The 23,065-nt window shown below is 39.9% G+C and overlaps 1 protein-coding gene across 6 annotated transcripts in view; it reads left to right on the forward strand.

The window, feature by feature from the left end:
* Positions 1–12,945: 12,945 nt before the first annotated feature.
* Positions 12,946–23,065, forward strand: part of zeb2a (zinc finger E-box binding homeobox 2a) — a 51,148-nt gene continuing 41,028 nt past the window's right edge. For 4 of the 6 annotated variants that reach the window (XM_058786298.1, XM_058786302.1, XM_058786300.1 and 1 more), the window contains exons 1-2: positions 12,946–13,099; positions 14,416–14,546. In XM_058786298.1, the coding sequence (XP_058642281.1) occupies positions 14,423–14,546 (124 nt within the window). In that variant the 5' untranslated portion in view covers positions 12,946–13,099; positions 14,416–14,422. Of the gene's footprint in view, positions 13,100–14,173; positions 14,547–23,065 lie in introns of those variants that run through there. The other 2 variants (XM_058786299.1, XM_058786301.1) reach the window with 2 other exon arrangements.

Consider the following 23,065-nt stretch of genomic DNA (forward strand, 5'->3'; position numbering starts at 1 on the left):
TTTAACAGTTGTGTAGAGGTTGTGGATTAGCTGTGCTTGTAGCAGCTCGTATCAGACGATCATTACATTGTAAAAGTACAATGAAGAAGTGTAACTTTAAAATTGTGAGGAAATCCTGGACTTGGTGTGTTCTTAATTTTGGTTCATTGCTCATATCAGTTCTATAAGTGATTTTGTGGGTGTGTGTTATAGTGTTAATACTGTATTAACTGCATTTTCATTACCTATATGCATTTATCACACATGATAAGTGTGTAGTACATATGGTCATGTATGAGCCACAGGAGCAGTCCCAGGTATCACAACGATGAATGCTGTTTGTAACTGTTCTGTAAAACAGCTGAGAGGAACACAGCGGAAGACAGGAGACATTTGAAGGGCTATCTTAAGTGGTGATGGGGAGGCGGAGCTTCCAGGAAGCTGGACATAAACCAAAGCAGCGCTGACAGCATTAACATGACCTGCCACAGCATCCCAGTCTTAAGGTTTATTCTAAGCTGAAATTACACATAACACACACATACAAAATGACATACACTCTTGCAAATATATGTCTACTGTGCAAACGTATTTGCTGTAATGTTAAAAAACTTCTCTAAACTTGACAGCGAGACACTTCCTTTTTTTCCTTGTCCTTTTTTGCACTTCAATTCTGAAGTCTTCTGTTCCCTTTGAGAGCTAAAATAAAGCCATAATACTTGAGCTGCAAAGTGCTCTCACTCCAAGCCAACGTCTCTAAATGTTACATATTTGTGGTTGCACTGGAAAACCACAATTTATAAAATTTGTTGAATTACTGAATGTTGAGTATTTGTCAACTTAGTTAAGTAAATCTCAGACTGCCAGTGACTTTTAAGTGCAGACCTGAAGTAAGTACAAGTGTAGTTATTTAATTAGCACAGTTAACAAAGGTCGTATCATAAGGTCAAATCTTCAAGTTATTAGGATATTTATTTATTTAGGTGTCAGGAGCAGTAACTTACAATAAACATAACAATTTTGTTCTATTAATCACATAAAGCTGTGTCTATATAGGGTATTTTGTTGCTTCATAACTCTTGGTTGCTAGAGAAAATTTATGTTTTAATATTTAGAAATCTTTTATGCGTGTTCCCAAGAATATATAACAGAAAATGGTTTGGGAACAACAAACATGATGGTGAGTTCAGCTTTGACATCACAGCAGTAAATTACATGAATTATATGATGCATAAATGCAGTTTTGGGGAGCGTAAGAGACTTATTATTTCAGAGACATATTACAGGCCCCAAACCTTTGAAAGTTAACAAGTGATCATTCATTAACAAGTGTATCAAGGAAGAAGCATCCTAAAAAAACTAAAAAGTTACTGCAGTCGCTTCAATAAGGGAAATCGCATAATCACAGAAGAAAACTGAAGCCCCCATAAATAAATTGCCTATGAAGCCAACCGACATAATAACTCCACACGTAATAATTTCAGTTGCTCTTTTCTCATGATAGTGTAGCATTTTTTAAGGAATATTTAGGAGCATTGCTGTAAACGGAACGTTATTAGCTTATCACTTCTAACCTCTTCCCATGGTGCTCTGAGCCAGTGGCTGTGGCTCTGGTCAGTTTCAAGTGCATAACTACATTCTATCTTTCCTCTTCCCTCTCGCTCTCCCTCACTCCCTTTAGCAGTCCCTGATAACGTGACATCCTGTTTAACTCGGTCAAACTCCTCTCCGACAGACTAACCTGATGTTGTGATAGAAATAGTGTCTTATTCTTCTGTCTGCCCGACAGCGCTGTGAAACGTTCATTCATTCCCGCTTTCGTCCTCCTACACACTCCCTCGCTTATCATCTCTGCTGCTAAATCTACCTGACAGGCCCCTCACAGGTAAACCTAATCCTCTCTGCGGCCTCTCTCGCTCGCTCTCTCGCTCTCTCTCTCGCAGTCTTTCAGTCTCTCGCTGTCTCTGTCTTTCTGCGTCTGTGGTGCATGCTTCAGACAACAGCGGGAGGGATCAAACATGCATCCTCTCCTTGTTGTGGCAGTCGGTGTGCTTTACAAAAGAGCTGACATTTCATCGAGGCAGTGTCTTTTCTGTTGTGTTGTTTTTCTAATCGCTTCGACAGGATTTTCTTTACCACTCTTAGATATATTTACAGTTAACATATGAACATGACAACTGAATAAACAGATAAAGGGCCTGATGTACCGTATTCGCTGCAGTGAATGGGTAGTAAAAAATATGAGACCTGTTAAAACATCCTCTGTCTTATAGCTCGAACATGTCAATAGATTTCTTAAGAAGGAATAATAGGTACACATTAATATTACCATAAAACTACCAAAAAAGCATTATTCTCTGGTTAGTATATGTGGTTACTTTACTACAGTACATTTTGCAATTCATAATCAATAATGCGATTCTACTGAAGAGAATAAATTATATTATGAAGAAATCATTGCAGCATTGCACAAGTGTGGGGGAATGGGGTAAGCTGTCTCACTTTTGATTTTACATATAGGCCAATGAGAAATGAGATGGGTAATTATTTCAGGATATCTGCTATTTTGTTATTATTTATAATTGTGTTATATACTGTATATATATACATATATATATATATATATATATAGTACAAGCTCACTATCACTCAAAATACAATAAATAAATAAATAAATAGGCAGCTGTATATGTTTTTTTTTTTTTTTCTTCTTCTAAATATATAGCGTGACAAATATTAATCACAGCTTGCTAGATTAAAGGAGTCCCTATAGGGAAAAAATAAATATACTAAAATGTATTTGAAATACATTTGTTTCATGCTAAGTCTACTCCAAATTGTATATGCAATTACAACATGTAAATATATTTATGTACTTAATAAGAATATCCTGCAATTGTATACTAAACTGGTATATTTGAAGTCTGCTAAATTGGAACACATAATGCACTTTAATTGCGCAGAAGTAGTACTGAAGTCCAACTAAAGATATACTAAAGTGGAACTATTGCAAGTATACCTCCTGTACACTTTAAATATCTTGCATTTAAAGACCAATATTATTCAGAAATCATACAATCATCTTCAATAGTGACAATAAAACACATTTTAATAATATTAAGAAACATGAATTGTGCACAAGTAGTACTCCAAATAACATTTAATTAGTATTTTTATATCAGTAAGGCTATAATAAAAATAAAAATAAATGCATTTTTAAATATATTACTTTTTTACATCTTACCGCTTCCTCCCCTATTTATCAGAACTCATATTTATCAGCGTGTTCAAACCTTTGGAGATCAGCAGAGAAAAATCTCTGTGTAAGAAACATCAGTTTAGCCTGCTGAACTCTCTGTTTAAGTATATTGTGTTGAAACAAGTCACTTTGCTTGACTGTCATAGCTAAACGCATTTCCCTTGTGAGCAGGCCATTGATAATGAGCCTCATACCTCGCTTCATTCAATGCACACACAACGCAAGTAAGGTGTTGACAGTTCAAACACTTTCTTTCGCACAAACACACACAGAGAGGGTACGAAAGGGAGAAGGTAACTATGCACACACACTTGAGTGTAGCGGGGGAGGTGATGACGGCCGTGACAGCCGTGTGTACAGTAATCAGAGGCTGGTCACTTCCTGCAGACTTCCCTCTTCAGCCCACCAGGCTTCACCTCGCTGTTTCCCCCAGAAGATTAGTTCTGCTGTTTCCTGAGCACCGATTAAAGGTCCAACACAGGGCCAAAGCTCACTGAAGTTATAGGGTCATATATGGGCACATGTGGCACAGAAAGAAAAGGAAAGGAAGAAGTATGTGACATGAAATCATAGGGGAAGTCACCTTTGAACTTATGTCACCTTTGAATTGCTTGTTTACTTCCAGATGCATTTCGTTTATGGCTTTTGTGTTTAGACCCTAAGGTGCTCATGTTTATGAACTATTGGTTTGGCTGAGGCAGTTACAAACCTTAGCACTCAAGGGGGGTGATGGGGTTACATTCAAATGCTTTTCCCTTTAAACCACATGTGTTATTATTCAAGTGGCCAGCAATAAACATGCCATCTTTAAATTGCTCAGCAGGATTTTTTTTCAAACTGTTACTCTGCCATGACAGTAGTTGACCTGAAAGAGAAAACTGACTGTAAAAGAATATGGCTAACACCAGAGGTGCCCAAATTTTTTGCTATGAAGGGACAAATTTCGGTCTTGATTGAGGACTGTGGGTCGAAAGTAAATTTTGCCGTACATCCAACTATATGTGACCCTGGACCACACAACCAGTCATAAGTGTCGATTTTTGGAAATTGAGATTTATACATCGTCTGAAAGCTGAATAAATAAGCTTTCCATTGATGCAAGGTTTGTTGGGATAGGACAATACTTGGCCGAGTCCTTAGTCCTTAGCCATGCATATTACTAATAAAAAATTAAGTTTTAATATATTTATGGTAGGCAATTTACAAAATATCGTCATGGAACATGATCTTTACTTAATATCCTAATGAATTTTGCATAAAAGGAAAATCGATACTTTTGACCCATACAATGTATTTTTTGGCTATTGCTACAAATATACTGTACCCATGCTACTTAAAACTGGTTTTGTGGTCCAGGGTCAAGTATTATACTAAATTCAATAAATTAAAAAATATATATATATTCACTTATATTCTCTATTTCAATGCAAAAATAAAATAAGAAAATGTGAAACAAAATGATAAATTAGAAATGAAAGTATCCTTCAATGGCATGCTTTTCCCTATTTTCTCCCCTCTTATGATTTAGTATGTTAGGTCAAATCAAAGGTCATCACAGGCCAACTTTTGGGCTTCTCTGGCTTGTGCTAATGTCCAATTTGTTACACAACACTTGTATGTGTTGTATTTTCAGTGTGTAACTTCTTCAGTGTAGCTTTTGCGCTCATATACTTGCATAAAGTGTTTTGTATCTTAGAGATGAAAACGCTGTCATCATTTATTGACCCTCATGTCGTTCCAAACCTGTATTCAAACATGACATCCTTTCTTCTGTAGAACACAAAATAAGACATTTTGAAGGATGGGGTCGATGAAACAACATTGGACCCCATTGACTTTCAAAATTAACCATGCTGGATGGAATTTTATTCCACAAAATAAAGGAAAGTCATGCTGATTTGAAACAACATGAGGGTGAATAAATGATGACAGAATTTTCATTTTGGTGAACTATCCCTTTAAACAACAACAACTAAGTCTGGAGATAATCATGTGGTGTGCTTGTATCGATCACAGGTGCTTACAGTCTCAGCGGTTCTTGGAAATATGTGAGCTTTATAAATGTATGTTCAGAAGGACAAATGGCTTTCCATGCTCTTTCAGTACATCTGGAGAGAGCAGATTTCCTGTATCATTCTTCTCTCAAGCTCAGGGACGCTGCGCACCAACGCTGTCCACACACACACGCGCGCGCGCGCGCTCCAACCTACAGTTCCTATGCTTTGTCAGACTTGTCAAGACACTTGAGTATCCGGCCTTCTTTATCGGCAAACCTGAGGGCAGCTATGACAGGCCTGAGGAAACACCAGAGACCAGCTCAAGAGTAAATTTAGCCCTGACCTGACAGCCTGTCTCTTTGTCTGCCTGACAGGAGCTCGACACATCACTCTGGGCACCATTGATTACGATTCTGAGCTCATTGTGGCTTCTGTGTCACTTGAAGTGATATTACTCGAATATTTCCTCTCTCAACTGTCTTTACCTCTGTCCTCTAACTGACAACAACATGAACTAAACTTCATTAGCGCAGGTTTAGCAGTCAGTCGTGCCGGAGGCAAATTTGTTGTCTGGTTTGTAATTATTTGCCAGTTGATCTTAAATGGGAAATATCTTTTAAATATGAATGTGAAATGAATGTTAATTTCTCAACCTATTCATAATAGCTTCCCCTGAGGTTGGCAACAAGTTACTGTAACTTTTATTCAAAGAAACTTTTCAAAGATGGATCATGTTCTTCTTTTTTCACTTTTGCATTGAGTTTTGATATGTGTTGTCACATCGCAAATTATGAAAGCAAAACTAATGTTACTTAGTATATCTTACATTCCAATATAATTGCAGACAGATGTAGAAACCAGTCATTTCTTCTCAAAATCAGTCATTGTTCTAATTAATAGCTCATTGGTCAGAAGCCATAGACACACAAAAGGGTAAACATTGGTAAATGAGTGATAAGCACAAGAAAAGATGTTACAACAAAATATGTTTATTTTATTAAATGATTTATTTTAGGTATTTCTTATCTACCCTTTTATTTTTGGAATAGTACAGCTATTACAAGAAAAATCAATAAATGAAACTCGTTGTCAAAAACAGGGTTGACTATTGACCCCTGCTCAAGCTCATGGGCATTTTAATGCAATTATAAATGACAGATTCTTTAAACTCGAACAGTCTGCTCAGCTGTATCAGCTACCATTGCATATTTTCCAGTAAGAGGTTTCATTACCTTTTCCACATAATCATGACCTTTGTAGCACATTTCAGTACTTAGGTGCATTTACCTTTGCTCAAGAACTCTTGCCGCAGGTTACATTTTTTTTTTCTATACTTCCTGCTGTTATGCACAATTGTGTTTTTTAGTATCTTTATTATATTTAGATTTAGTAAATTTAAAAAAATAATAATTTAAACTTAATTTTTCAATGAATTAAAATTGCATTTAAATAAATAAAACACATTTTTACTATTGTACCAATGATATATTTGAAGTAAAAAACGTTCAACTTTGAAAATGAACTTCGCAGACTGTTGACATCTGTTGCTTGTGTGGCTCCCCCTCACATCACTATTCTTGTTTGTCAGAATGAAGAGAACAGAAAACTCCCATCTTTCTTTCAGAACAATGATGAGCAAGATGTGAGTCATTGAGGTGAACACTAATAGATTGCACTGTGCCACTAATAAAATATTTTAAATTATTATTATTATTTTTTCTCAAACCCGAAACTGGTTTAAATTGATATTAACTGTATTTCCATGATATAAACAGATTATCAGATTAAATTTTAGTTATATGGAGAATAAAATAACCATGTACCAGAGATGTACCACTACCACCCCACCCCCACCCCCAGCTTTTTTTTTTTTTTTTTTTTTCAGGAAACTGTTCCTGATTCACACATATATATATTTGTTTTATTATTATTACATCCCAGCAATCCCATTGTGAAATAATTCCTGCAATCAGGACTAAAGGTCAGTAAAACACATCAGTTCAGTTTTTCAAATTAAATTTTTATTATTAACTGCAATTATTTGACTTATGAGCAAAATTGTCTTTGTGCATTGGATATTTCATGGTAAATATCCTATATATCATAATCATATAGTTTCAGACAATCCCTCATAGCTAAAATGACTATATTGCTGCCACGGTTCATGTCAGCATTGTCAGCCTTTGAGTCACCAAGAATGATCACAACCTATTCAACCACTCCAGCACTGATGACCATTCTGCAGCTCATTCAGAAGACCTCGTGGTATCTCGCGTCTAGACCGCCCAACTTGTCGTCTGTAGTATGTGTTTTCTTATTGTAACTTGCACCTTGTGCATTTACAACAAACATGTACCCACCTAATTGCATTTTGATCTTTTCTTTTTTTTTTTTTAGTTACCAGATTTACAGTGTATTTTTATTCAATTCAGAAGATTTATCATCATATATTAAAAGATGATCATTTTAGTTTGTATTTACATATGGAATATTAAAATCAATATTTTAAGAATTTAGATTTCGCTTATTAGATCATTTCAATATTCTCAAATTTAAAAGTAACCATTTTTGGTTCGAAAAGGAGTTGTCTTGTTCCACTGACATCATCTGCCAAGAAAAATCGAGCGTAGGTGTGTTGTGGCAGGGATTTACTGATGCAGCTTATGTTAGGCATCCTGTCAGGGAGCTCATGATTGTGCATGTGAGTGTGTGCATGTGCGTATGTGTGTCTGTGTGTGTGTGTAAACGTGCATCTGAATGTCACCACCTGGCACGAATCACGCGGGCCCCACGGTTTGATAGACCCACAACAGGTGTGTGGAGGCACAGCAAACACCCTTGACTCCTGACAGGTGTTGAAGTTTGGGTTTCAGCCCAGACTGCGCTGCATTTGCTTGTGACACTCACATTAGTCACCGACTCGCTCGCCGGACCTCTGACTCTAATAGCCAGCTAGGTATACTAATCCCTCCATGGGCCATAAATGTTAATAGCTTACTAGGTACGGTAATCTCCAGTGGTGACATTTGGTCTACCTTAATCTGAAGATGTATTAGAGGAGGAGGGGTAGAGAGAAAAGGATGGAGGGATGGCAGGATAGATGGATGGGTGGAATTACAGCGATCGTAGTGGGGCACAGGCGAGTAAAATGTATCATTTGGCTTAACCCACTACATCATACTCCTGTGCGTGCTGGGGGGTCCAAATCCGGTAGGCTGTGGGGGGTCCAAATCTGAGGCTCTATGGGTATAAACATAACAAGCACTAAGAGTAAAATACATAAACCTGTACAGTAGAACATTTGCTTATTTGTATGAAACATGAAGGTTATTGTGGGAATATGACGCCAGATCTCATCGGAAATAACTGATATCAATATGGAAGCCCATTTTGGCCTTAGAATAAAAAAAAATAAAAATATATATATATATTTTTTTCTCACAAATGTGACTTTATTCTCATAATTGCAACTTTATATCTATTAATCATGATTTTATATCACGCAGTGTGACTTTTTCTTTTCTATAAATTCTTTCTATAAATTCTAAATATAAATTGACAGGATGTCATTATGTGAAATTATATCTTACAATTTGTGAGCATTTCTAGTAATTGCAACTTCATTAATTTCTTTATTTAACATATCTCACAATTTTTATTATTTACTTTGAGGTGGAAACAGGTTTCTACTAGTGCTGTCAAACGATTATTTGCAATTAATTGCATCCAAAATAAAAGTTTTTGTTTACATAATATATGTGTGTGTACTGTGTGTATTTATTATGTATACATAAATGCTCACACATACAGTATATATTTGGAAAATATTCACATGTATTTACATGAATATATATTTATATTCATATAATTTATATATAAAAATATATTTCATATATAAACATTTTTTTCTGAAATATATACATGCATGTGTGTGTATTTATATATACATAATAAATATACACAGTGCACACACATATATTATGTAAACAAAATTTTTATTTTGGATGCAATTAATCACAATTAATCGTTTGACAGCACTAGTTTCTATACATTTACCATCAAGCCACTACAACCAAAAAAGTACTGTTCTCATACTGTTCTTTATCTGTTTTATATATATGTATATATTTATATATGCATATATGATATAATTCTGGTAATGTAGAACTAAAAGCAAACATTTTTACTGTAGAATTAAGTTACACAAAGCAAGTGCTAGTACATAGAAATGCTGCAATTGTGTAGTCATAAAGTCTGATTTATTCATGGAAACACATGACATTTACAGGAAGGCCTCTAAACAGGAACCTGGTCAGGAAAAGAGCTGTTGCACCACATTAAAGCAGTAATCAGAACGAAAGTGAATTATACAGGGGCTAAGGTGTGCCTCCCATCTGTGCGTTCCTGATGTCTTTCAGGGAGGGTCAGGAGGTCACAGTCCTGCTGCACACTGTAAGATTTGGAATGAAGAGTCTGCGTTATGTTCAAGTCAACAAATCACAGTAAACAAAATTGCATATAGACCTCAATGCACTCACTTTTCAATTCAAAAATGAGATGCTGAAGTCGTTTTAGCGCAAGACTTGATGTTAGAATGACTTATAAGCCTCGGTCGAGATCGTTACACAATTAATAGCCCCTTAACGCAAGTCTTTTCTAAGACACCAGTGTAATCACGTCACAGAACCTCGTCCAAAAGCACTAATCCTCCTTTATTTTGTAAGCTGATAGAGCAACCATATGCCCCTACATATCACTCACTCAATTTTAGGTGAAACCAAGCCCTGACCTCCCCTCCCCAAAATAGTGTTATATTTCCAAGGTCTATTATTAATCTGTACTTTTCCCCCCTCAGGATTAGGCCACAGCGCTCCCCCACTCTTCTCTTTTCCACTTAGACCGGTATTATTGCCATAGATGCACTCAGATTAGTCATGTGTTTATGTTGACAGCGGCTGTAGCTGGATTAGGTCATGCTTGTGGGACACAGGGGAGGGATGTTTGTTTCCATCTGCATGCACATCAAGGGCCCCTGTCTCGTTTGACCAGCACCTAGAGTCTTCCCATGCTAAACTGACAATAGGTCGGGCAAGACCCTCGCCACATGCAGACATCCATTGTCCTGAGACGTGGAGCGGCCCAGACGCAGAGGGGGTGGAACGGCTGCAGCTTGATGGAGCGAGAGAGGTGACAATTAAAATATGGGACAGAGCAACATCATAGGTGTCATGAAAGTAGTTTGAAGAAAGTTTGAGTCAGGAATTCCAAAGTAGTTGTCCTTTTTATGATGGTGTCAGACTGCAACACATGCAATATTAATTAAATGCATCATTTACGGGGGAAAACATTGTTTTCCAGTGTCTCACCCTGGTGGGTAGTTTATACAGAGATTGTGTCTTTTGCAATGTTGCAAGATGTACTTAGGCAACTGTGTGTGTTGGTTTGTTGGGGAGGTGACTAGGAGCTCACGTGGTCACAGTATGGTAAACCTTTCCTCAGGTTTTTGTTGACTCATTCTCTCAGTTCTCTTTTATATTTCCAAGAATTTGCTGATTTTAAACTAACTTTGCCTAGACTAAACCGTGTCACTCTCGTCTACGTGAGGGGATAATGGTACTTCAGATGATGAGGCAGAACTTCCCTCTTTCCATCCTACACCCACAGGTATTTTGTCAGCAGTCTATGTTCTGTGTTTCTGTGGCAAAATCAGGCCTAACTAGTTGTTCAGTACTGGAAAAGACTTCCCCTTGATTTTTTCCATCAGAAAGATCAATGATAGTGGTCTCTGATGTCTCTGTCAAACATTGTTGGTAAAGCTGTATTGAGTGAAGACAGGATTTCATTCTCTGCTCTCAAGTTTTGTGAAAACAGTAAACTCCCCCAGACTGATGATGCAACAGGAAGTTTTGCACTCTGTGATAGATTGATTTGTTCTCAACGCTCACTGGTTTGTCAGTGGTTAATGCTATTATTATTTTTTTTTATTTTTTCTCAGCCATTTCACACTTGATCAATAGTTGATTAAATCTTTTATATTATTATTAAAAATAAATAAATACATTTTAAAAAAGCATTCCTTTTTTTTCCAGTGATGCCAAAACAAATATCTAACTAGCAGTAATGATGAAGTCCTGGCAATTTAACAAAACTAAATTCAGGGCAAACGATGGAGAGAGCAGAGGAATCTTGTTATAAATGAGACAAAGGGATCATTTGGGAACAGAAGTATGTGGGTGAAACGTAAGAATATGAGGTCACGTTGGTTTCTATCATTGTGAATGGCAGTTGGAGAATCAGGAATTGAATATATGCCGTTTTATCCTCGGAATGTATTAGTGAGAAATCTCGCGAGGGGAGCTGATTCCAGTCAAAGTGAATGAGTAATACAGCAGAACTTCTGCTGCCAATTGACACAACAGCACACACAGAACGGTTAGCTGAGCACCGTCCTTGTTACACTCGATTCTTTCGTTTACTTCTCCAGAAAATAGGTCATAGTGTCTCAGAATACAAAAAAATAATCGACACAAATACATTTCTAGGTTAGGGTTTTATTCTCTCGACTATGATCCAATTTCACGCCACACTCTACAGCGGCACAAACACACATTCATAAAAATAAAAAATGCATGAAGAGGGAAAAAGAGTGAAATCAGCATTCCCATGTTTTATGGACAAAAAAGTAATATTGAATATTATGCAATCAATTTGTTAAAAATAAAATACGTATTATTATTAATGTTAATATTATTGTTATTATTACTACTGTTGTTATTGTTATTATTATTATTATAGGCGTCATGAGCGACGAGGGATTTCCAAGCAAGTGCGCAATGCTCAAGCAATTTCTAAATAAAATGCATCGATTAATATAAACGCCTCCAGTGAAACCCAATTGGTCTTTAATGAGTACATCAAACAACACTGACATTTTATTGGTCAATTAGCAATCCATACAAAAAACAAATGCATGAATTTAGGGAGGGTAAATTTCTTCACACTGTACCAATCAGAGTGCCTTCAAGAAATCACGGAGTGTTGTATTAAAATGAAAGATTAAGGGCTAAAGACGGCTGAGGAAAGGGGGAGAACGTTTGAAAAAAATATCGAGATTTCTTGTAATAGCTTTGATTTCGGTAGAAATAAATGATTCTTGATCACCTGCTGCAACGAATTCATCGGGTCTGGCTTGAAATAGGCAACATAAAGTCACTACACTATCACTTTTAATTGCACTGTGCACCCTGGAGCCCGTATTAATCACATATAAGACATACGCGTGCAAACATGCAACATACATCACCGCGCAAGACAATGAAATGCCAGGTGAAAGAGCGCGCGCACGCACACACCACACACAGGTGAGCTACCTGTCAGATCACTGCAGCACCGGCAGCCTCTCCTGCATCTTTTCTGCTCCTCTTCCTTAAGATCATGCTGTCGATGTTCGAGTTGTAACCATTCTTGCTCTGTTCCGCTTACAGGATAGAATGTCCACCGCCTCACCTTTCCAAAGTCCCACCTGTGTTGCAGAACGACAGACGCGAGCACCTGATGTGGCTCATCAGACGACCTCAGTGTTTCTCCATCTATCCCGCCGTGTAAAGATAGGTGGCGTGTGTGTCAGAGTCTCGGAGCGCAAAAGTAAAAGAGAGAGCGCAGAAATGTCATCTGAAGAGGCGGAACACGTCAGTGCGTCCTCAGGTTTGTTCCGTGTTGTGGCTCACAGAGATCAGTCCAAACCTGTCCATCAGGAATAACGGTCCCTCATTATAGGGCAGAGTCCTCCTCAGCGCTCCAAACATCTCTGTGGCGTTTTCCTCCCCTCTAGCCGGCTCTTTGGGGAATTTTCATATAGAATCGGGTAGGTGAGCCTGTTTCGTGTGTACTTGAGTCCTTGTGGATGCTTTTTATACACCCTATTTGACTTTTTTCAACCCCCTCCCGAATACGAGATTGCAATCAACTTGGCTTCAGCCGGCGCAGGTGAGAAAGGTGCGCGCGCCTCACGGATGCTGACACACCGGCAGCTTCACGCAGGGATGATGATGATGATGTCGCTCGTTAAATTTATTAGTGCATGTTTACGCGTCTCTCATAAACGGATGCTTTCCCGTTAGACAACAACATAAGAACCCTTTTCTGATCCGCATCTCTTCAGTCTTATTTTAGATGTTAGGTACATGACTTTTAGTTTAAATATTTAAACACATTTAATTGCAAAAATAAGCTAAAAAAAATTATCATTTTGATTTTGTCATCAGCATCCACAAATTTTCCAAGACTTACAATTGCTGTGATGAAAGGGTAATGTAGCTTTTTATTTGTTTGTCTATCATGCTTGGATTCCGTGAGTTATTTTTAAGGATTCGCCTGCACAATACTGCAGGTTTTATTAGCTACATTAGATAAGCTGACAATCAAAGATTTCAAATGTACGATATATTATAAGCAGTTATTACAAGAGTGTACACGTAACATGTTTTGGTTAGGTTATTATTATTTTTTTTTCTTTAAAAAAATGCAATTTTTAAAAGGAAAATATAACCAAATAATTCTTAATAAATACCGTTTCTCTTAGTATTTTAAAACATTAACAGGATTTTAATGACAATTTCGAGCAACAGTAAATGTACTAAATGAAATTCGGTCAAGCAGTATAAATCAGGCAACAGAAATTACGAAGCCAATGTTTACATCTATCAGATTTACAAAGTAGCCCACAAGATTAGATGCCTATAACTTAAAGCTGACAGAGAGGGGAAAAATAACAAACTACATAAAGCATTTCCACTAAACACAAGTTGCAGAAAACTTTCATTGCATCTCATTCTGTGAAGTGCTCTATACGCACAGCACATGCTTTATGGTGACTTGAAGGTGTCGGTGTGTCCGTCCCCCTTCATTCGAGCACTCACGCGCTGCTGTCCGATCACACACACACACACACACACACACACACACTCACGCACTCACTCACACACACACACACACACACTTCAAAAGATCAGACGACGCGCAGGACGCTCACGGTCCCTCTAAACAAACCCTCCTGGATAACTTCATTCGGACTTCTCAGTCACTCTACCCCCCAAATATCATTTGCTCTCCTGTGAGCGACACACATCCTCCTTCCTGCCCTGAGAGTCCAATTGTTGCCGTGTGTGTGTTGGTTGCTAGATCTTGGATGAAGGAGCGGAGCCCATGCGGACTGCTGCCATCTGACCCACTCTTATCAATGAAGCAGGAGATCATGGCGGAGGGTCCCCGGTGTAAGAGGAGAAAACAGGCCAACCCGAGGAGAAAGAACGGTAAGAAAGTGACTTATGGCGAAAAACCGAACTCCGGCTTGTTCTCGCGTCTTTAAAACACAGTTGGATTTGGGTGAGATTGTGCGTTGTCAAACGAAGCGCTGTACAGAAGAGTGCGGAAAACTCAGCGACAGTATAAACTATTCTCTTGTGTGTTTAAGGTAGAAGTTTACCGGTTTGAAGTGTTTTCATTGCCGTGGAAATGTTTAAGTTGTGACAGAGTAAGAGTTAGAGGGAGAGTTCAGATGTGAGCGTCTATTATCTCACAGGCAGCACAAAACCGTTATGTGTGTGTGAGTGCGTGCGCGCTCGCGTGTCTTCTGCTGGACACAATACGGCTCTAAAATACTTTTAAATGCTTAAGAAAGTTGTTTTGAGTGTTGTATGTGATTTATAAAAGTTGTACAGTTATACTTGTTATGGGCTTCTGGCTTTGCTGAAGTTGTAAAGGAGTGAAGTGCTGCTGTACGGTTACAGGTTAGGTTATGTGTTGGGACACTTTTCGTCACTTTCTTAATTTATAAATAGTCACAAGTGTTATGACTTATTGAACACATGACTTTTGGTTTGTGTTGAAGGCATAATTGAAGCAAAATTAAGTGACTAATGTTTTTGTTGGAATCCTAAGGGAAAAAAAAGGCTAAAAGAAAAGTGCTGGTGCCATAGTAGCCTACTTAGTGGCCTGAGGAGCATTTTAGACACAAAGAAAAACAAACTCATCTTCAGACTATCACTCACGCTGTCCTGTCTTTCTTTTATTGATAAAAATATTTTTTTGTAAGAGGAAATTATTTTATTTTAATCGGAACAGTAATATTTTTAAAATACTTCTGATTATGTTGTTCAATCTGTGTTTTATGCAAATAAATGTTAAATATTGCTTTGGTTATTTTGGTATTAGCATTTACACATATTCCCGGACTCTGTTAGCTATGTTTGACCTCGATACGTTATTAAAAGCGATCCATTGATTTTATAAAAATCAATGAAGCCTGTCGCGGAGTGTATGACACTAAATAAACTCGATGGTTTGAAACTTATTTTCAAATAGGGGCGAAAATGAGTGAGGCGGTCAATCAGTGATTCTCTTGTTTCGGATTGAAACAGAAACGCATCATGTTGAGTTTATGATTATTTTCAGATGTTGTTTGAAAATATTTGCTAAGGCAAAACATTATTGCTCACTTATTCAACTTTTGGGGACACTATACCTTTTTATTCTTTTTAATGACAAAATGTCTTTGAGGAGAATAAACAGAGGACTGGATAAATAGTAGCCTACATATCGAGCGATGACTATAAAACGAGTGTTGTATGGGACGTGAGTTGAGTAAAATGTTTTGAATCGTCTTAACAGGCCGTTATAATATAAATGTAAATAATATAGCCTAAATAAAACACACATATTAATATTACTTTTCAGTTGAAAAACTGCGCTTTTAAGCTTAGATATAATTCCGTAAAATTATTCAGCTGGCTTTATTATTATTTTAAATGATCCTTTACAAATTATCACTGAACGTATAAATTCGATTGTTTACATTATTGCCACATTAACGCAGTAAAGTAATTATTTAAAAAATACACATTTTTACCCAAGTTACTGAATAGTGAAATGACAGATTCCTTAAATAATGAATCCAAATGTATTTTTATAGTTTGTAGTTCAGGTCCTCTTCTCTAGAAGCACGGCCCCACCCTGCTGTTTCGAGGGCCCAATGGGAGGTCACATTAGGCCCTATGTGAAACTCGATCCGCTCTCTGGCTGCAGTTGTGTTGTGGTTGTCATTTACCCTCCCACACCCCCAACTCCCCCTTTTTTTTCACAGCACGTCACATCCAGCTGTGAGGGCCAGCTTGACAAAACTGTCAGAGGCACAAGACTATAAAGTTGCAGCGTTCTATAGATTGCCATGGTTCTGAATTTCTCCTAAAAATGACAGATCGCTTTAAGCTTGTTGTAATGCTCAGCCGCATTGTTTTTTTGTTTTTTTTTTCTCTCAGGTTTTTCCTGATATTAGGCATAATTTGTCTATGATGTGTTCTACAGCTATCACTTTAAAATTTCTTTGTGATTCATTCTTTTTTTTTTTTTGGCTTGTTTAGAAACCGATGCTGGAGCTGCTAATACAAACGATCAGAAGCCTTTGTAAGAAGTCACTGCATTGAGTCACAGCAGTTAACAGATTAAATCACTTGTTTCTATGAAAAGAACATTGTGTGATATTTGTTCGGATGCCATAAAGAGGCTAGCAGGTTCACCGAGACAAAGCGCTAAGACAATGGCTTGTCATTGGGGCATCTCATTGGCATGCTCTTATAATCGGCAGTACCAGGGTGTCTAGTGTACTGTCTTTGGCACGTAACGCGCACAACCGGGCCATTGTGAATGCAGCTGCAGCAGATACCTTTCACCCTCCTTCTTTAACCACTTCCTACTAAAATCGTCTTTTCAAAAAAAATAAAAATAAATAAAATTAATTCTCACAATTAATTATTCACACATTTACAAATAGAGGTCTCACTCTCTAAAACACATGTACACACCAATCTCAAGTAGCTCTTCAGCAGTACCATCATCTGTGCTGACCTGAATGCCTTTCATATCTGCTATGCCATGTTTCAGCCACCCCCTTTCCTTCTCTCTCTCTCTCTCTCTCTCTCTATTTTTTCCCTCCCTCACTCCCTCTCTCCCTCCTCCACCACACACCCCCTCAGTAAACACCCCCGAGGGCAGAACAAAGAAAAGGAGCTCCTCTCCTCCTTCTTAATCACAATTCAGCCCTTTCACTGCCGCTAGGCCACTCTCTCGCTTTCAGCATCCCAAAGCCAGAGATGAAAAGAGCGCAAGAGAGAAAGGAGAAAGGGAGAGCAAGAGCGAGCAAGTAAGGAGAGAAAAGGTGGAAATTATGATCTAGAGCTTGAGGTACAGAGGTAGAGTGACATAACTTTGGTGCCCCTTTGCGATTGTTAAACTCCCTTGGTTACACTACCCACGCTGGTCAACTGCCTCAGCCGAGGGATGGGGTCCTCACTAATGGCTAGATAATGTTACTGGATGCCAGTCTGGAACTATTAACGGCCGAATAGCAGACGAGAAAGAGAGAGAGAGAGAGAATAGGGAGGGACTTTGAGAGACAAAAAAAGAGAGACACTGATAAGGTTAGCAAGAATTGAGTGAGAGAAAACAAGTTAGTGTGTGTATATTGGATGGGAGCTGGGGGCCAGTGGAATGGAGGGGCGAGCAACAGATTGTTTTATGGACCCAAAAGAAATATCACAAGTGCTTGACACTATGCAGAATCCATTTTTAAAGTGCCGCGACAGACGTTAGGTGTTAGTTGTTTATGTTGTCACTTTGTAGCAAAATCACACGCTCAATTTTAGCTCACTCATTTTGACTTTCCTGTGGTTATATTTTTGTTTCCCCCCACCCCTAAAGAAGCCATACATCTGCCATATTCAAGATAAGCCAACGACCCAGATATAGAGATAAGAGAAACGAGACGTTGGTCTTTAGAGATCCGTGGATTTGTATGGGTGGCGGGACAGATGCCACTCTCAGGACCGACACTTTCTAGCAGTCCATCGCTTTCACGAAGTGAGACAAAACATCCAGTCAGGGGCCAAACGCCTGTGCCTTTTCACTGACAGACAAGACATCCATTATTGTGTTAGTCTTTCATTCGCTTTTCCCCCTGTACCTCAATAGGTCAGGGATCACAAATGCAAATCCACAGGCATACCGAGAGAGAGAGGGAACGTAAGAATACTCAAATGCACCATGTGATATGAATTCTTAATTTTATCTGTTTCGCTCCCTCCCCCCTCGACTTTTTTTTTTGTTTGTAAGAAAAGGAGATTATCTGTACACCTTCATTCAAGTCCCCTCCCCTTTCAGCTGGGCCAAGCTGTGCAGGATTTAGGCCGATTTACTTCAGCAAACACCTATGGACACTGGGGAGGGGACGGACCCTGCTTGGAAAGAGGGGGTCCTTTGTTTGCTGGGGTGCAGAAGGCCTAATGCTTCACCGGGCGGCCGTATTATCGCATTAAGCTGTATGCTGGTGGCCCAGGGAGGCTGGTTAAAGCTAAAGCAGTCTGCTATCTGCCAAAGACAAGAGAACATACATTAGTGTAGAGACGTGCCCCCATTGTGTGCCTCAAACTTCTTCTCTGGACGCGAGAGATTAGATGGTTCTAGGTAGAGGAGTTGTCTGTGCGAGCATCCACAAAAAGTGCATTGGTACATGCCAATTCAAAAGCTTGAAGATTGTGATATTTTTGAATATTTGCTAGGAGATGCTTAGATTCCTATATACTTTGTGGCAGGAAACTGTCTAACCGTGGCATAACTATGGTGTTTTTATTCTAAGTTAAGCCCATCCCCCATATTTTTTTCTCCAAGCTAGTGCAGAGAGCTTTATCTGACTCTGTTCTCCTAACATCTGTCACCGCTAAGAGGGACAGGAGAACACCACCGGAGGCTTCGTTAGTCCTGTGTCACTTGTGACTAACCGGAATGGGCAATTCACAGTAGTGAGTCTGTTCCCTCCTCTTTTCTCTTGCTCTCCCACTCTCTACTAGATGATACAGCTTCAAATGCCACAGCTCTTGTTTTATGCAGTCCATCGCTACATTGGGTGTGGGTAGTTGGCCTAAGAGTGCCAAAAACACCCACACCGGCCATGGTGATCAAGATAGTGTGTAATGTTTCCGTAGTCAGTGGCTGTACTTCACAAGTTATCTGTTGTTGTTCAAGGTGCTTAGCCGCGGACGTGTATATTTGCTGTTCAAGGTGACTGACAGAGTTTGTTGTGCGTCTTCCCCCTAACTAACCATGTGCACATTTTCTTCATGAGTGAGTGCAGAGTAGCGTTGTGACATTTTGTGGCGCCGAATTGCCGTTAGCCTAAACAGCGAGGATTTACCAAGGTCAATAATGAGGTATGTCACTGCAGGCAGCAGAAACAACAGTCCCGGTGATAATGAATGGGACTAAGGTTAAGCTTGACTGGGATGTGTGTGTGTGTTGTTGTGAATGTAACTCGCATAAAAATTGATAAGCTTCTGATAAAAGTTGTTTTTCATGCATTTAACCCCTCTATTTTTCACCCCTTCTCGACAGTTTGGAATCATAGTTAATTGTTCCCTCAAGTACGACTTATGTTTGCCTACACATATGGATGCTCTCTCACAAACCCCACACGTACACCGTACGCACTCACATGGACATGTCCCGTTTGATTAGTGGAACACCTCCGGCAAGGTCACAGACACATGGAACAATCAATAACGGATCGGTGGATTAAGGTGTCATGACATCTGTGGACCCAGACCTCCCATGTATGGGTGAATGCCTCTTAAAGCCCACTCTGTTGACAATGCTCCCGCCCTAATGCCAGATCTATATTACAGGCCCAAAGAGTCCGTGTCCATGGGCTGCAGCCTTGCTGCCAGTCATCTGCGTTTGAAGGTTTCCCCTCACCGAGCTGCTAGGAAAACACAGGCTGAGTCTGTCGGCGCATATCTTCCCTTTGCTGTGATGAGGGTGGAGATGTTGGCCTGTGATACGGTGGTTAAGTAATTGGAATAGATTGCTCTCAGAGATTAGCTTGAGTGTAATGGCCTCTTTCATTCTGACCCACAGTCACAGGCACTGCTCCGAGATCAGACTAAACATGCGCGTCTATGTTGGAAGGGCCAATAGATGTAATTACATCAGTCTTGTTATCTAAACACATACTTATTCAGTCATCCATTTGGAACATAAAAGTGAAAGTAAAAGGACTCTGACATCTTCCTATGACACAGATGTGGATTCCAAAGTGTGAAAGGGTGGCATGTGCTATTCCCAGCACTTGCTTGGGACAGAGGGGCTGCGGGCACTGTCATAAGCAAATGTCAACCTGCTACCTCAGGAAATGAACAGTACTGAGGAATTACTCCTGACAGCATTCTTTCTATGCCTCCTGTTTAACAGACAGGCCGCGTTTGTAGCACCTCACTCCCCGTTGTTCCTTGAATCTGCTGTGTCTTATCATTATCTGAGGTGAGGTTTTGAAAGCAGTCGCCGAGCTCTGCCTTTTCCGTTTTACTGCTCCTCCGACTGTCCACCAGCACGGCTCTCGTCGGAGATTACAGGGCATAACTTTTTTTGAGGGTTGCAGGTCTAGCAATTAAAGTAATGAGGAGACTCTCTGCTCACAGAAGCCAAGGCCTGAGTGTAGTGCTGACTTGCTGCCTTTCAAGTCGATAACTCCTGGCCCACAACCTCGGGCAAGGCATGCCTGCTCCTTATCAGGGAGGATGTCCTGTGCTTTACATTCCTGGGCTAAATGATCCTCTTCCTTAGTGTAAGCGCTAGCACTCAGGAGGATTGGATCTGATGGCCCCGTCAAACCAGCCTCTGGTCGCTACAAATGAGATGCTAGCACAGACTAGCTCTTTTGCACACTACAACCAGAGCCTTTATTCCCGATAGTGAATCTGAGCTGTTCAAAGGTGTGGGAAATAATGTTTATCTAACAAAGAATGTGCAATTTTAGTCACATTTTGGATTTGAGAATTTAAAAGCGAGCAGGGTTTGGTCTGTTTCTACTTAACCTTAGTTGTGAAGTGCTGAAGTTGTCAATTACCTGACTGAATGATTCTAGACTTCCTTATATTGATGTACAAGGTGCCCTGAGGGTCTACTGTAACTGAATGATGTCAGCCCTTAATTGTATTCCAATTGCTAGGCGGTAGTGGGATTGAATTGCCATGTGTGCCACAGATCCAGATGGTATAACTGAACCCACCTTTTCAGGCTGGCAAAATCACAGGTCTTAATGCCATCGGCTTTTCAAGTTTTACAATGGGCCAGGCCTCGTTATTACCAGCGGCGGCCTCTTTGGCGAGACTGCCATAAAGAAAGTGTTCCTCAGCAATTAAAGCTAATGAAATATTCATGTGTGGCACCTTCCTCAGCCATCCTCGCAAATGAGCAAACCATGCAACCCCCCCTCCAAGCAACTCCCAGCTTTATTATGATGGTAGCCTGGCATGTCTGCAATTAGTGCGCTGTCTAGCAGCGCTGGCTGGGTATGGCGGGTAGCGATTGGAGGAGAGGGGAGGGGAGTGCTAGGGATGTTGGAGGGGTCACGTGATGCTTTGGGAAGGTGCACAGGAAATGGAAAAGGGGAAGGACTGAGCAAGCCATTTGTAATGCGAGGGTGGCACCGCCTGCTGATTCACTTCACACACCAGCTTTTGTGCAGTCATGCAGGGCGGCAAGGATAGTGATACTTGTGTTGAGGTTTGAGGTGTGAGACAGTGAGTTATGATACATGTTTTGTGAGGAATACTTATTGAAGGCTCAGAGCTCCATTTTACAGTGTCTTCAGTTTGGATGTGATGTATCTAGTATTGGAAATTCCTCCCGTCATGTTGTATTAAAAAACAGCTGTGAGCTTTTTTGTTAAACAAAAGCTCACAGCTGTCAATCCACTAGTTGATCTTTCACACAAACACACACACAAAGTTTTCTTCTCTTCTTCCTTCATTCTCTCTCTCTAATGTCTCACACATAAGGGCAGATGGACACGAATAGCAATGACAATGTTGTTTTGTTAAGGCAAAGACAAAAGTGGGAGGAAACACTGAATAATTGTTTATTCGAGCGATAAAAACTTTACCTGTGAACTCTCCAGTTATATAACACATTTTTTTTTTAGTTGTTATGGCATTCAGGAATTCAGCATTGATTTAAATTCTTTTATTGCACCAATCCTAAATTTGCATTAACCAAAGACTTTACCCATCTCCACATCAACCTGGAGAGGCCTTTGTCACTTTATGAGGTTTTCACTTTGCCAGTGACCCTTTTGCATCTCAATGAGGTGCTGTACCCTCTCCTCCCTCATTCCCACGCAACGAGGCCCTATCCATGGTGCACCTTTCCTTGGAGCTCTGTGAGAAGTCCCGTGCATCCTCCAAACAGGCCGGCCCTGCCGTGTTTACTGTGGGATTAGGGGGGTGAAGGGGGCGGCTGCGGGAGGGTCCGGGGGCAGCTGAGGAAGAGGTAGCCATGGGAAGGGCCCCCCAAAGGCATGGAATGCCGGTGAGGTCAGCAGGGGTTGGTGCGGGGGGAACCAAAGAAGCTCTCCGGGGATGGAGCAGGTGCTTTTGTGTAGTCCGTCAGGCATCAAAGACGTGACGAGGCTGAAAAGGTTAGTGCTGGCGCTGCAAAGCGAACCCCCCACCCCCCATCCTGCACACACACTTTTTTTTTTTGGCTCCGTACTTGTGAGAGTGGGTGCAGGAGTGAAAGTGAAGGCTGGCTCCCATGCTCTGGTGTTCAGAGGTCACTTTTTGTACCTGAATGGGCTCCAAAGGAAGAGAGGTCCATGGCAAATGCTCAAAGTAAAGCTTTCCGCTCCGTAACGGCCTGTTTGTAGGCCTGTCATCACAAATGCGCTTCATTCGGACACATAGGGGGCCCGAAAGGCCCATCAATCTCTAAGATGACAGTAAATTCA

The sequence above is a fragment of the Onychostoma macrolepis genome, chromosome 09, assembly GCF_012432095.1.
Source record: "Onychostoma macrolepis isolate SWU-2019 chromosome 09, ASM1243209v1, whole genome shotgun sequence".
NCBI classification, from domain to species: Eukaryota; Metazoa; Chordata; class Actinopteri; order Cypriniformes; family Cyprinidae; genus Onychostoma; species Onychostoma macrolepis.